Raw genomic sequence first — 15,954 nt, forward strand, 5'->3', positions numbered from 1 at the left:
TGCACTGTCGGAGGAGTAGTACTGGGGGAGTGCTGCACTGTCGGAGGAGTAGTACTGGGGGAGTGCTGCACTGTCGGAGGAGTAGTAGTGGGGGAGTGCTGCACTGTTGGAGGAGTGGTACTGGGGGAGTGCTGCACGGGCAGAGGAGTAGTACTGAGGGAGTGCTACACTGTCGGAGGAGTAGTACTGAGGGAGTGCTACACTGTCGGAGGGGCAGTATTTGGGGAGCGCTACATTGCCGGAGGGGCAGTACTGAGGGAGTACTGCACTATCCAAGGGGCAGTACTGAGGGAGTGCTGCACTGTTGAAGGGGCAGTACTGAGGAAGTGCTGCACTGTCGGAGGAGTGCTACTGAGGGAGTGCTGCACTGTCGGAGGAGTAGTACTGGGGGAGTGCTGCACTGTCGGAGGGGCAGTACTTTTTTATTCGTTTCTGTGATATGGGCGTCGTTTATAAGGCCAGCATTTATTGCCCATCCCTAATTGCCCTTGAGAAGGTGGTGGTGAGCCGCCTTCTTCAACTGCTGGAGTCCATGAGGTGAAGGTCCTCCCACAATGCTGTTTGGGAGGGAGTTCCAGGATTTTAACCCAGAGACGATGAAGCAACGGTGATATATTTCCAAGTCAGATGGTGGGGAACTTGGAAGTGGTGGTGTGCCCATGCACTTGCTGCATTTGTAACAAAATAGATGAGTTGATGGCACAAATAGATACAAATGGGTACGACCTGATAGCCATTACAGAGACGTGGTTGCAAGGTGACCAAGGCTGGGAACTAAATAGTCAGGGGTATTTGACAATTCGGAAGGACAGACAGAAAGGAAAAGGAGGTGGGGTAGCTCTGTTAGTAAAGGATGAGATCACTGTGATAGTGAGAAATGATATTGGCTCAAAAAGGCAAGATGTTGAATCAGTTTGGGTGGAGATAAGGAATAATAAGGGGAAAAAGTCACTGGTGGGTGTAGTCTATAGGCCCTCAAAAAGTAACTACACTGTTAGACGGAGTATAAATCAAGAAATAATGGAGGCTTGTAAAAAAGGAATGGCAATAATCATGGGTGATTTTACTCTTCATATTGATTGGACAAAGCAAATTGGCCAGGGTAGCCTTGAGGAAGAGTTCATAGAGTGTATCCAGGATTGTTTCCTTGAACGGTACGTTGCGGAACCAACCAGAGAGCAGGCTATCTTAGATCTAGTACTGTGTAATGAGGCAGGATTAATAAACGATCTCCTGGTAAAGGATCCTCTCAGAATGGGTGACCATAACATGGTTGAATTTCAAATTCAGTTGGAGGGTGAAAAAGTTGGATTTCAAACCAGTGTCCTGATCTTAAATAAAGGCGATTGCAAAGGTATGAAGGCTGAGTTGGCCTAAGTGAACTGGGAAAATAGATTAAAGTGTGGGATGGTTGATGAGCAGTGGCAAACATTTAAGGAGATATTATATAACTCGCAACAAAAATATATTCCAATGAGAAGGAAAGACTGTAAGAGAAAGGATAACCATCCATGGCTAACTAAGGAAATAAAGGATGGTATCAAATTGAAAACAAGAGCATCATCATCATAGGCAGTCCCTCGAAATCGAGGCAGACTTGCTTCCACTCTTAAAAATGAGTCCTTAGGTGCTGAACTGTCCAATTCGAGAACCACAGTCGCTGTCACAGGTGGGACAGACAGTCATTGAAGGAAAGGGAGGGTGGGACAGGTTTTCCGCACACACTTTCTGCTGCCTGCACTTGATTTCTGCATACTCTTGGCGATGAGACTTGAGATGCTTGGCGCCTTCCCGGATGCACTTCCTTCACTTAGGGCAGTCTTTGGCCTGGGACTCTCAGATGTCAGTGCGGATGTTGCACTTTATCAGGGAGGCTTTGAGGGTATCCTTGTAACGATTCCTCTGCCCACCTTTGGCTTGTTTGTCGTAAAGGAGTTCCGAGTAGAGCGCTTGCTTTGGGAGTCTCGTGTCTGACATGCGAATGATGTGGCCTGTCCAGCGGAGCTGATCAAGTGTGGCCAGTGCTTCAATGCTGGGAATGTTGGCCTGGTCAAGGACGCTAATGTTGGTGCATCTGTCCTCCTGGGGGATTTGTAGGATCTTGCAGAGACATCACTGGTGGTATTTCCCCAGCGACTTGAGGTGTCATTGAGCCACACAGGAGGGCGGGTATTACTACGGCCCTGTAGACCATGAGCTTGGTGGCAGATTTGAGGGCTTGGTCTTCAAACACTCTTTTCCTCAGGTGGCCAAAGGCTGCACTGGCGCACTGGAGGCGGTGTTGAATCTCGTCGTCAATGTCTGCTCTTGTTGATAAGAGGCTTCCGAGGTATGGGAAATGGTCCACGTTGTCCAGGGCTGCGCCGTGGATCTTGATGATTGGGGGACAGTGCTGTGCGGTGAGGACAGGCTGGTGGAGGACCTTTGTCTTACGGATGTTTAGCGTAAGGCCCATGCTTTCATACGCCTCAGTAAATACGTCTATGTCCTGGAGTTCAGCCTCTGTATGTGCGCAGACGCAGGCATCATCCGCGTACTGTAACTCGAGGTTGGGGTGGTCTTGGATCTGGCCTGGAGACGGTGAATGTTGAACAGGTTCCCACTGGTTCTGTAGTTTAGTTCGACTCCAATGGGGAGCTTGTTGAGTGTGAGATGGAGCATGAGAGCGACGAAGTTTGAGAAGAGGGTTGGGGCAATAACACAGCCCTGTTTGACCCCTGGACGTGGATTGGGACTGTAATGGATCCGTTGGTAAGGATCACGGCCTGCATGTCGTTGTGGAGCAGGCGGAGGATGGTGACAAACTTTTGGGGGCATCCGAAACGGAGGAGGACGCTCCATAGACCCTCGTGGTTGACAGTGTCAAAGGCCTTTGTAAGGTCGAAGAAGGCCATGTATAAGGGCTGGTGCTGTTCCCTGCATTTTTCCTGTAATGGTGCACTGCACAAGGGAATACCAAGTGGGCAAGACTAGTGGGGGGCCAGAGGATTGGGAAACTTTTAAAAGCCAGCAAAGAACGACTAAAAAAATAATAAAGACGGGAAAGATTGATTATGATAGCAAATTAGCACAAAATATAACAACAGATAGTAAGAGTTTATACAGGTACATAAAAAGGAAAAGTAAATGTTGGTTCCTTAGAGGATGAGACTGGGGAATTAATAATGGGGAACAGGGAAATGGCAGAGACTTTGAACAAATATTTTGTATCGGTCTTCAAGGTAGAAGACACTAAAAACATCCCAATCGTGGATAATCAAGGGGCTCGAGGGAGGGAGGAATTAATACAATCACTATCACTAAAGAAGTAGTACTCGGTAAAATAATGGAACTAAAGGTTGGCTTACATCCTAGGGTCTTAAAAGAAGTAGCTGCAGAGATAGTGGATGCAGTGATTGTAATCTACCAAAATTCCCTGGAGTCTGGGGAGGTCCCAATGGATTGGAAAACTGCAAATGTGAGGGTCCTTGTGCATGAAACATGAAAAAGTTAGTATGAAGGTACTTAAATCAAGAAGGCAAATTGAATATTGGCCTTTATTGCAAGGGGGATGGAGTATAAAAGCAGAGAAGTCCTGCTACAACTGTATGGGATATTGGTGAGGCCACACTTAGTACTGCATACAGTTTTGGTCTCCGTATTTAAGGAAGAATATACTTGCATTGGAAGCTGTTCAGAGAAGGTTCACTAGGTTGATTCCGGAGATGAGGGGGTTGACTTATGAAGATAGGTTGAATAGGTTGGACCTGTACTCATTGGAGTTTAGAAGGATGAGAAGTGACCTTATCGAAACATATAAGATAATGAGGGTGCATTGAAGGTGGATGCATAGAGGATATAGGGGAAACTAAAACTAGGGGGCATAGTCTCAGAATAAAACTGAGATGAGGAGAAATTTCTTCTCTCAGAGGGTTGTAAATCTATGGAATTCTCTGCCCCAGAGAGCTTCAGAGGCTAGGTCATTGAATATATTTAAGACGGAGATAGATACATTTTTGAGAGATAAGGGAGTAAAGGATTATGGGAAGCGGGAGAGAAGTGGAGCTGAGTCCATGATCAGATCAGCCATGATCTTATTAAATGGAGGGCAGGCTCGATGGGCCAAACATATTTTTTATGTTTTTATGTTCTTCTAGGTGGTAGAGGTTGAGGATTATGGAGGTGCTGTCGAAGATGGCTTGGTGAGTTGCTGCAGTGCATCTTGTAGATGGTACACACTGCAGCCACGGTGCGCTGCTGGTGGAGGGAGTGAATGTTTAAGGAGGTGAATGGGGTGCCAATCAAGCGGGCTGCTTTGTGTTGGATGGTGTTGAGCTTCTTGAATGCCTTTGGAGCAGCATTCATCGAAGACAGTGAAGAGCATTCCATCACACTCCTGGCTTGTGCCTTGTAGATGGTGGAAAGGCTTTGGGGAGTCAGGAGGTGAGACACTCACTGCAGAATACCCAGCCTCTGACCTGCTTTTATATCCACAGTATTAATGGCGTTGAATGACAAAGGGCTATGATTAGACTATTGTTGGAGATGGTCATTGCCTGGCACTTGTGTAACGTGAATTTTACTTGCCACTTATCAGCCCAAGCCTGAATGTTGTCCAGGTCTTGCTGCATGTGGGCATGGACTGCTCCATTATCTGTGGAGTTGTGAATGGAACTGAACACTGTGCAATCATCAAAGAACATCCCCACCGCTGACCTTATGATGGAGGGAAGGTGATTGATGAAGCAGCTGAAGATGGTTGGGCCTAGGACTCTGCGCTGAGGAATTCCTGCAGCGATGTCCTGGAGTTGGGATGATTGACCTCCAACAACCACAACCACCTTCCTTTGTGCGAGGTATGACTCCAGCCAGTGGAGAGTTTTCCCCCTGCTTCACTAAAGAAATGCTGCACTGTCAGACAAGGGTACTGAGGGAGCGCTGCACTATCATAGGGGCAGTACTGAGGTAGCGCTACACTGTCAGGGGGCGGGGGAGGGCGGGGGTGTACTGAGGGAGTGCTGCACTGTTGGAGGGACGGTACTGTGAGAGAGCCGCACTGTCAGAGGAGAGTACTGAGGGAGACCTGCAGTACAGGTTGAGCGTCCCGAATCCGGCAACCTCGGGACTGAGGCCTAGACAGTTTTCGCGATTTTCCAGACTTTGGAACGTCTTTCTGACGTCACGAGTCCGGAAACACCCAAACCCATTCCGGATTTCGGAACATCAGAAAGGGGGGGTGGGGGGGGGATCGCTGTCAAGGAGCTGATCGGACGGGCCCCGCCGCCAAGGAAGTGTTCAGGCCAGCGGGCCCCGTCGCAGAGGAGGTATTGGGGCGGGCCGGTGAGGAGGTCCCGAGATAAGGGCGGCTGGTGGGGCGAGGCGAGCAGCAGCGTAGTAAGGTCAGCGGTGACAAGGTGAAGCCCGAGGTCAGGCAGTGGCGTGGCCCTGAGGTTGGCAGGGTCGGTGGATCTGGATTCTGGAACATTTGACATATTCTGGACGGCCCTGCCACCAATCGGTCCGGAGTCCGGATTCTGGAACATTCCGGATTCCGGAACTCCGGATTTTGGATGCTCAGCCTGTATCAGAGGATCAATACTGAGGGAGTGCTGCACTGTCGGAGGGGCGGTACTGAGGGAGTGCTGCACTGTCAGAGGGGCGGTACTGAGGGAATGCTGCACTGTCGGAGGGGCGGTATGAGAGAGCGCTGCACGGTCAGAGGGGCGGTACTGAGGGAGCGCTGCACTGTCGGAGTAGTAATACTGATGGAGAGCTGCATTGTCGGAGGTGCAGTACTGAGGGAGAGCCGCACTGTCGGTGGGGCAGTACTGAGGGAGTGCTGCACTGTTGGAGAGGTAGTACTGAGGGAGAGCTGCACTGTCGGTGGGGCGGTACTGAGGGAGTGCTGCACTGTTGGAGAGGTAGTACTGAGGGAGAGCCGCACTGTCGGTGGAGCAGTACTGAGGGAGTGCTGAATTGTCGGAGGGGTAGTACTGAGGGAGAGCTGCACTATTGGCAGGACAGTACAGTGTAAGTTGTGGGCTGTAGGAGTTGCTGACTGAGTGCAGTGTAAATTATGGGCTGGAGCAAATGTGACTCACAGTTCTGTCAGTAAATTTGCACCAGTTCTGGATGAGACTCCTGTTCCTGGCGCCTGTGTCTCCAGTTGCAATGGCCGATATCACAGACTGATCCAGCTGCAGAGGAAGGAATCTGTATTAGCCTTTAAATCTCATTCCTTAACTAAATGCCCTGTTGACACAGCTCAGGAATGAGCAAGACTCGAGCTCTTTCACTTTGGATGTTGCAGAGTGATTTCCAGTTCAGTACATAAGAACATAAGAAATAGGAGCAGGACTAGGCCATTTGGCCCCTCGAGCCTGCTCCACCATTTAATAAGGTCATGGCTGATCTGATCATGGACTCAGCTTCACTTCCCTGCCCGCTCCCCATAACCCTTGACTCTCTTATCGCTCAAAAATCTGTCTACCTCCTCCTTAAATATATTCAGCCTCCACAGCTTTCTGGAGCAGAGAATTCCATAGATTTTAAACTCTCAGAGAAGAAATTCCTCTTCATCTCAGTTTTAAATGGGTGGCCCCTTATTCTGAGACTATGTCCCCTAGTGAACCTTCTTTGAACAGCCTCCAATGCAAGTATATCCTTCCTTAAATACGGAGACCAAAACTGTACGCAGTACTCCAGGTGTGACCTCACCAAAACCCTGTACAGTTGTAGCAGGACTTTTCTGCTTTTGTACTCTATCCCCCTTGCAATAAAGGCCAACATTCCATTTGCCTTCCTGATTACTTGCTGTACCTGCATACTCACTTTTTGTGTTTCATGCACAAGGACCCCTAGGTCCTTCTGTACTGCAGCACTTTGCAATTTTTCTCCATTTAAATTATAATTTGCTTTTCTATTATTTCTGCTAAAGTGGATAATCTCACATTTTCCCACATTATACTCCATCTGCCAAATTTCTGCCCACTCACTTAGCCTGTCTATATCCCTTTGCAGATTTTTTGTGTCCTCCTCACAATTTGCTTTCCCACCCATCTTTGTATCATCAGCAAATTTGGCTACATTACACTCGGTCCCTTCATCCAATTAATTAATATAGATTGTAAATAGTTGAGGTCCCAGCACTGATCCCTATGGCACCCCACTAATCACTGTTTGCCAACCGGAAAATGATCCATTTTTCCCAACTCTCTGTTTTCTGTTAGATGGCCAATCCTCTATCCATGCTAATATATTACCCCCAACCCCGTGAACGTTTATCTTGTGCAGTAACCTTTTATGTGGCACCTTATCGAATGCCTTCTGGAAATTCAAATACACCACATCCACTGGTTCCCCCTTATCCACCCTGCTCGGTACATTCTCAAAGAACTCCAGCAAATTTGTTAAACATGATTTCCCTTTCTTAAAACCATGCTTGATTGAATCATGCTTTTCCAAATGTCCTGCTACTGCTTCCTTAAGAATGGACTCCAACATTTTTCCAACGACAGATGTTAGACTAACCGGTCTATAGTTTCCTGCTTTTTGTCTGCCTCCTTTTTTAAAGGAGTGTGTGCACAGCCTATAAATCAGTAGGACAAAATGTGTCTCATCTCAAACTGACTTGAAAGGATATTGGAGACGGAAGGAGAGGTCCATGTTTGAGATCCTGTTCAAAGAGTACCAGGATCAAGAAGCTAAATTAAAAAAACGGACTTCAAGAATTATAGGAGCTGAGATTGCGCCTTTTAGTGACAGCGGTTAGTGCCTCCAGGAAGAATAGATTTCGCCCGGGCACGGCGAGAAAATTGCCCGGCACGGAATTGGGCACCGGTTTTGCTGAGGCGAGGCTCCTATCACCCGGCAATGATGACGTCATCCCCGTGAGCATCGCCCCCTTACCGCCCCAGAAGTGAAATTGCCCCGAGTAACTGATCTTACCACCTGCTGATGATAACGACAGCTTGAGCTGTCGAGTTGCAGTCAGGAACCGGATTCACCAGCACTAGTTAAAGGCACCATTTTGCAATGTTTTTTTCTGTCGGCCATTACTTATTTCTGGTTTGCAACAGTTAGTCATTTTTTGCTCAACCATTGTGCTGCCTCTTGCTTTTCCCCCTATATCACTATCCCTCACGGCACTTTTGACGCTCTACCATTTCTGTCGCTTCAAGGGGGCTGTGCTGGCACTCGACCACCTGCTCCAACTTCACCATCAGAGGATGCTTCGCTGAAGACAATGGCGCAGCCAATAACAGAAGGAAAGGCATCGAGAGAGGAAGAGCGAAAGGCTACGACTAAGAGAGGGAGTGGGGAAGAGATTCTACTGTAACATGGTGTGAGCTAAAAACCCAAACCTGTTGGGTGGTGCAATGGTTCAGAAGGTATCTTTTGGAATCCCAGCACAGGGAGAGGCCTATAGAGCACACCACATGGAGAGGCCCATGGAGAGACCCAAAGAGCACGCTACAGGGAGAAGCCCAGGGAGAGAGGAAGGGACAGGGAGAGGCACAGAGAGAGAGAAAGGGACAGGGAGAGGTACAGAGAGAGAGAGAAAGGGACAGGGAGAGGTACGGAGAGAGAGAAAGGGACAGGGAGAGATACGGAGAGAGAGAAAGGGACAGGGAGAGGCACAGAGAGAGAGAAAGGGATAGGGAGAGGCACAGAGAGAGAGAAAGGGACAGAGAGAGGCAGAGAGAGAGAGAAAGGGACAGGGAGAGGTACAGAGAGAGAGAAAGGGACAGGGAGAGGTACAGAGAAACACATCCAGCACCACAGGGAGAAGCACATCAAGATGTTGCCAGAGGAAGAAGGCGCCACAGGGGTGGCAACAAAAGGCCTTGATTTCCCGGATATTCCAGCAGCAGTTCTCCTACGTCAATGTCACTGAGGAGCAGTGTGTGCGAAGGCTGCATTTCAGGAAGGAAGTGGTCACAGAGCTCTGCCACCTCCTGCAACCAGACCTCGAGCCTCAGATCAGGGTGAGGACAGCTCTCTCAGTGGCAGTCAAGGTCACCATCGTGCTCAATTTCTATGTCAGTGGATCCTTCCAGTGTGCAACAGGAGACATTTCCAACATCTCCCAGTTTGCCGTCCATTGCTCCATCCGCGAGGTTACAGATGCTCTGTACAGAATGAGGATGGATTACATCTCCTTCCCCACGAGCAGAGAAAAGCAGCTCGAGTGTGCATGAGGCTTTGCCAGGATAGTGGGTTTCCCCATGGTGCAGGGCGCCATTGACTGCACCCACATCGCTTTGAGGGCACCGCATCACAATCCAGAGATCTTCCGTAACCACAAAGGCTACCACTCACTGAATGTCCAGTTGGTGTGCGACCACACATGCAGAATAATGACCGTCAATGCCCGCAGCAGCCATAATACCTTCATCCTGCACCAGATCTGTTCCAGCCTCCAAATCAAGCTCGCACTGGCTGCTCGGCGACAAGGGTTATCTGCTATGTACCTGGCTCATGACTCCCCTCTGCATCTCCAGCACTCCTGCCCAGCACTCGTACTATGAAAGCCATGCTGCCACCAGGAACATCATCGAACAGACCATCAGAGTGCTCAAGCAATGTTCCGCTGCATTGACCGCTCAGGAGGAGTCGTCCAGTACTTGCCTGAGCGGGTGTCCCTATTCGTTGTCATCTGCTGCATGCTGCACAACCTGGTCATCATGAGGGCCCAGCCATTGCCACCAGGCATAGCTGCACCACCTCAGGAGGAGGAGGAGGAGGGCCAGGAGCAGCAGGAGGAGGAACAAGAGCAGTAACAGGAGGAGGCAGCGACTCCATCATAATCCTGCAAGGGAGGTTCGCGACCGTCTCATCAGACTTCTTCCATTGATTTCCATCCCACTTCCTGGTTCCTGTGGACGTCCCCATCACCACATCAATTTGCCCTTCTATACCAAATCCCCAACACTGAAATAAGAGACAACAGCAAACATTAAACATTCCAATCACCAACAATAAAATGTATATCTGTATATTTAATCATCATCCTTGTGCATTTCCTTATAGACTTTTTTTCATCCACCTATTGTACTACTACTCGGCAGTATCTCCCCTGTGGTAGCAGCATGGCTGGTGGAAGGCTGCTGTGTGTCAGGGCCAGAGACTACTGATGGCCTTGTAGGGCACCCTTGACCAGCTCTGGGCCTGGAAGGCCCGGCTGCAGACTGCACCATCATCATCATCATCATCATAGGCAGTCCATCAGACTTGCTTCCACTCCTGAAGTGAGTTCTTTGGTGGCTAAAGAGTCCAATACGAGAGCCACAGACTCTGTCACTGGTGGGACAGACAGTCATTGAGGGAAGAGGTGGGTGAGACTGGTTTGCCGCATGCTCCTTCCGTTGCCTGCGGTTGACCTCTGCATGCTCTCGGCGTTGAGACTCGAGGTGCTCAACACCCTCCCATTGCACTTTCTCCACTTAAGGCGGTCTTTGGCCAGGGACTCCCAGGTGGTCAGTGGTGATCTCGCACTTTAACAGGGAGGCTTTGAGGGTGTCCTTGTAACGTTTCCACTGCCCACCTTTGGCTCATTTGCCGTGAAGGAGCTCCGCATAGAGCACTTGCTTTGGGAGTCTCGTGCCTGGCATGCGAACTATGTGGCCTGCCCAGCAAAGCTGATCGAGTGTGGTCAGCGCTTCAAAGCTGGGGATGTTAGCCTGTCCTCCCAGGGGGATTTGTAGGATCTTCAGAGACATCGTTGGTGATATATCTCTAGTTACTTGAGTTGCCTTCTGTACATCGTCCATGCCTCTGAACTATACAGGAAGATGGGTATTACTACAGCCCTGTAGACCATGAGCTTGGTGGTAGATTTGAGGGCCTGGTCTTCGAACACTCTTTTCCTCAGGTGGCCAAAGGCTGCACTGGCGCACTGGAGGCGGTGTTGTATCTCTGCATCAATGTCTGCTCTTGTTGACAAGAGGCTCCCGAGGTATGGGAAATGGTCCACGTTGTCCAGGGCCGCGCCGTGGATCTTGATGACTGGGGGGCAGTGCCGTGCGGCAAGGACAGGCTGGTGGAGGATCTTTGTCTTACGGATGTTTAGCATAAGGCCCATGCTTTCATATGCCTCAGTAAATACATCGACTATATCCTGGAGTTCAGCCTCAGAATGTGTGCAGACGCAGGCGTGGTCCGCGTACTGCAGCTCAACGACAGAGGTTTGGGTGATCTTGGACCTGGCCTGGAGGCGGTGTAGGTTAAACAGCTTCCCACTGGTTCTGTAGTTTAGTTCCACACGAGCGGGGAGCTTGTTGTCTGTGAGGTGCAACATGGCAGCGAGGAAGATTGAGAAAAGGGTTGGAGCGATGACGCAGCCCTGTTTGATCCCGGTCCGGACGTGGATTGGGTCTATAATGGATCAGTTAGTAAGGATCACAGCCTGCATGTCGTCGTGGAGCAGGCAGAGGATGGTGACGAACATTTGGGGGCATTCGAAACAGAGGAGGATGCTTCATAGACCCTCGCGGTCGACAGTGTCAAAGGCCTTTGTAAGGTCGAAGACGGCCATGTATAAGGGCTGCGCTGCTCCCTGCATTTTTCCTGCAACTGTCACTCAGCAAAGATCATGTCCATTGTGCCCCATAGGGGACAATATCCGCACTGTGACTCTGGGAGGAGCTCCTCAGCCACAGGGAGAAGACGGTTGAGGAGAACTCTAGCGGCAACTTTCCCAGTAGCTGATAGCAGGGAGATTCCCCTATAGTTGCTGCAGTTGGACTTGACCTCTTTTTTAAAGATGGTCACGATCACTGCAGCTCTGAGATCTCCCGGCATGCTCTCTTCCCTCCAGATGAGAGAGATGAGGTCATGTATCCGCGCCAACAGCGCCTCTCCAGCATACTTTAGCGCCTCAGCAGGGATTCCATCCGCTCCTGTAGCCTTGTTGTTCTTGAGCTGTTTTATGGCTTTTCCTACCTTGTGCAACGTTGGGGTTTCACTGAGGTGCTGGCGGGTTGCATTCTGCGGGATGGAATCGAGAACACTCGAGTCAAAGGCACAGTCTCGATTGAGGAGATCTTTGAAGTGCTCCTTCCAGCGGGCCCTGACCGCCTCGGTGTCCTTGATGAGTGTTTCCCCATTCTTGGCCAGCAGTGGGGTGGGGCCTTGGGAGTTTGGACCATAGGTAGTCTTGACTGCGATGAAGAATCCTCGCATATCGTGGCTGTTGGCCAGTTGTTGTATCTCCTGTGCTTTCTCCATTCACCACCTGTTCTTTAGGTCCCGGGTTTTTTGTTGGACCTCAGCTTTGAGCCGTCTATAACGTTGTTTTGCTGCTCCCGAGTTGGGTTGATGTTTGAGGCTCAGAAATGTTCTTGGATCTCCTGATCATTTTCATCAAACCAGTCCTGATGTTTTCTGGTTGAGTGACCAAGTGTCTCTTCACAGGCACTGGTTATGGAGGCCTGGAGGGCAGACCAAGTTCTGTGGGCATTCAGCATCAAAGGCACGCCAGATTAGCTGTGAGGCGCTGGCTGTATAGGGTTCTCTTAGCTGGGTCTTTAAGTGCCCTGGCATTGACTTTTTTGTGGCACTGCTTCTTCTGTCCCCTCTGCTTTGGGGCTATGTTTATATTGATGATGGATCGGATTAGGCGATGGTCCGTCCAGCAGTCGGCTGCTCCTGTCATGGCGCGGGTGATGCGCACATCCTTGCAATCCCTGGCTCGGACGATGACATAGTTGAGCAGGTGCCAGTGTTTGGAGCGAGGGTGTTGCCACGATGCCTTGTATTTGTCCCTCTGGCGGAACAGGGTGTGGGTGATGAGGAGTTCATGTTCCAGACATTTTGTCAGGAGTAGGGTACCGTTGGAATTGGCTTTCTCTACCTCCTCTCTGCCAATCACGCCTCCCCAGAGGGCTGTGTCTTTGCTGACCCTGGCGTTGAAGTCACCTAGGAGGATTAATTTGTCACCCGCGGGGACACGGGACAGGGATGGTTTGAGGTTGGAAAAAAAACCTTCTTTGGTCTCATCCGTTGCATCGAGTGTTGGGGTGTACGCACTGATGACTGTGGCGCATTGGTTCCGGGATAGGGTGATTCGGAGAGTCATGAGGCTTTCGTTAACCCCGCAGGGGGAATCTTTGAGGCGGTCGACCAGTTCATTTTTGATGAAGAAGCCGACTCCGTGAAGGCGGCGTTCTTTCTCTGGTTTTCCTTTCCAGAAAAAGGTGTAGCCTCCACCTTATTCCTTGAGCTGGCCTTCCCCTGCCCGTCGGTCTCGCTTAGGGCGGCGATGTCGAAGTCAAAGCATCTAAGTTCCCGGGCGACTATGGCGGTGCAGCATTCCGGCCTGTTGCTGTTGGAGTTGTCCATGAGGGTCCTGGTCCCGAACTTCATGTTAATGAAGTGGAAGATGCCTGTGTGTGAGTTCTTTTGACATGGGGTGGCCACTGCACACCGGCAACCACATGGTCTTGACAGTGGCAAGGGGGTCCAAGACGACTGGAGACCTGGCACTGCTGTATGAGCTTAATTGCCTACGGTGACATGTTGGCCACAAGCTCGGCACCGAGTAGCGCTCTTGATGGTAGGTGGCGTGAGGCTTGGTTGGGAGCAAGCATTAGGAAAGTCAGTTGGCCGCTGTTTTTTAAAAGTTATTTAAAAGTTTCTCCAGAGGTTTTAAAAGAAAAATTCTCAAAGTTGTTTAAAAGTTTAAAAATGTTCCCAAATTGTTTAAAAAGTTTCTCAAAAGTTTAAAAGTAGATTAAAAGTTAATTAAAAGTTGATTAAAAGTCTAAAATGTAAGTCAGTAGTCTACAGCCCAGTCAGTGTTCACCGCTAATGACCGAGGGCAGATACAGCCCTTCGTTGGGCTGGGCCGGCTGGCTGACTGGCCGAAGGGACCTGGAGTGCGAGGCTAGGTCAGGCCTTCTGGCCGAAGGGACCCGGAGTGCGTCGTTGGGTCAGGCCCTCCGGCCGAAGGGACCCGGAGTATGTCATTGGGTCAGGCCCTCTGGCTGAAGGGACCCAGAGTGTTGTGTCGTTGGGTCAGGCCCTCCGGCTGAAGGGACCCGGAGTATGTCATTGGGTCAGGCCCTCCGGCCGAAGGGACCCGGAGTATGTCATTGGGTCAGGCCCTCTGGCTGAAGGGACCTGGAGTGCGAGGCTGGGTCAGGCCCTCCGGCAGAAGCAACCCAGAGTGTGTCGTTGGGTCAGGCCCTCCGACCGAAGGAACCTGGAGTGCGAGGCTGGGTCAGGCCCTCCGGCCGAAGGGACCTGGAGTGCGTCGTTGGGCCGGGCCCTCTGGCCGAAGCAACCCAGAGTGTGTCGTTGGGTCAGGCCCTCCGACCGAAGGAACCTGGAGTGCGAGGCTGGGTCAGGCCCTCCGGCTGAAGGGACCTGGAGTGCGTCGTTGGGCCGGGCCCTCTGGCCGAAGGGACCTGGAGTGCGTCGTTGGGCCGGGCCCTCCGACCGAAGGAACCTGGAGTGCGTCGTTGGGCCGGGCCCTCTGGCCGAAGGGACCTGGAGTGCGTCGTTGGGCCGGGCCCTCTGGCCGAAGGGACCTGGAGTGCGTCGTTGGGCCGGGCCCTCCGACCGAAGGAACCTGGAGTGCGAGGCTGGGTCAGGCCCTCCGGCCGAAGGGACCTGGAGTGTGTCAATGGGTCAGGCCCTCTGGCCGAAGGGACCTGGAATGCGTCGTTGGGCCGGGCCCTCTGGCCGAAGCAACCCAGAGTGTGTCGTTGGGTCAGGCCCTCCGGCCAAAGGGACCTGGAGTGCGAGGCTGGGTCAGGCCCTCTGGCCGAAGCGACCCAGAGTGTGTCGTTGGGTCAGGCCCTCCGGCCGAAGAGACCTGGAGTGCGAGGCTGGGTCAGGCCCTCTGGCCGAAGCGACCCAGAGTGTGTCGTTGGATCAGGCCCTCTGGCCGAAGGGACCTGGAGTGTGTCGATGGTTCAGGCCCTCTGACCAAAGGGACCTGGAGTGCATCGCTGGGCCGGGCCCTCTGGCCGAAGGGACCTGGAGTGTGTCGATGGTTCAGGCCCTCTGACCAAAGGGACCTGGAGTGCATCGCTGGGCCGGGCCCTCTGGCCGAAGGAACCTGGAGTGTGTCGATGGATCAGGCCCTCTGGCCGAAGGGACCTGGAGTGCGTCGTTGGGCCGGGCCCTCTGGCCGAAGCAACCCAGAGTGTCTCGTTGGGTCAGGCCCTCCGGCCGAAGGGACCTGAAGTGTGTCGATGGGTCAGGCCCTCTGACCAAAGGGACCTGGAGTGCGTCGTTGGGCCGGCCGGCCGACGAGCTCTTCTACCAGCTACCAGCTACCTCTCTGCACTGCAATGAAAGTGTAGAGATTGGACATATCAGCATTGTAAAAGATCACCTGTCCTCCCTCATAACCCAGGTAAACGCCAATAGTCCTGGGCTTCACACTTGGAGTCAGTGGGGCACATGGGCTGTCAGCAGCTCTATATTCATTCCCATTTCTCAGACACTCAGTCCAGTGTCCCTCTTCAGGCCCCAGTGTTACCTCTCCCTTCCTATTGGCTGACTCTCTGATCAAACCCATATCCCACTCAGTCTTGTCCCCGACCCCCACCTCCCAGTAGTGTTTCCCTGATGTGAATCCCTGTGACCCCAGATTGCACCACCTCAGGCTGGGTGGAAGCAGCCTGGGCTGGCTGGGTGACAAGCCCCGGTCGACCATGGTGGACCCAACATTCAGAGCTTGCGTGGCATGCAGCTGAGACTGTATGACATCACCAAGACATTGTGTAGCATCAAGCTGAGACTGCATGACATCACCAAGATGTTGTGTAGCATCCAAGCTGACATTGCATGCGAGCAACTATTGCAGCACCAAGACATTGTGTTGCTTCCACATTTGCTGCAATGGAAGCTGCCACATCGCCCATGACATGAGGGTCATGAGGTCTGGATCTGTCTGTCTGGGAATCCATCATTGTCTGCACACTGGCAATGATGGGCTCCATGGTGTGCGCAGAGCTGTGTACA

The 15,954-nt window shown here is 51.5% G+C and overlaps 1 protein-coding gene across 1 annotated transcript in view; it reads right to left on the reverse strand.

The window, feature by feature from the left end:
- Nucleotides 1-15,954, reverse strand: part of LOC139232758 (sodium-dependent phosphate transport protein 2C-like) — a 54,139-nt gene that overhangs the window by 22,817 nt on the left and 15,368 nt on the right. Inside the window, exon 8 of the mRNA XM_070863261.1 lies at nt 6,081-6,176. Coding sequence (XP_070719362.1) covers nt 6,081-6,176 — 96 coding nt within the window. The remainder of the gene's footprint in view (nt 1-6,080; nt 6,177-15,954) is intronic.

The sequence above is a fragment of the Pristiophorus japonicus genome, chromosome 20 (genome assembly GCF_044704955.1).
Source record: "Pristiophorus japonicus isolate sPriJap1 chromosome 20, sPriJap1.hap1, whole genome shotgun sequence".
NCBI classification, from domain to species: domain Eukaryota; kingdom Metazoa; phylum Chordata; class Chondrichthyes; family Pristiophoridae; genus Pristiophorus; species Pristiophorus japonicus.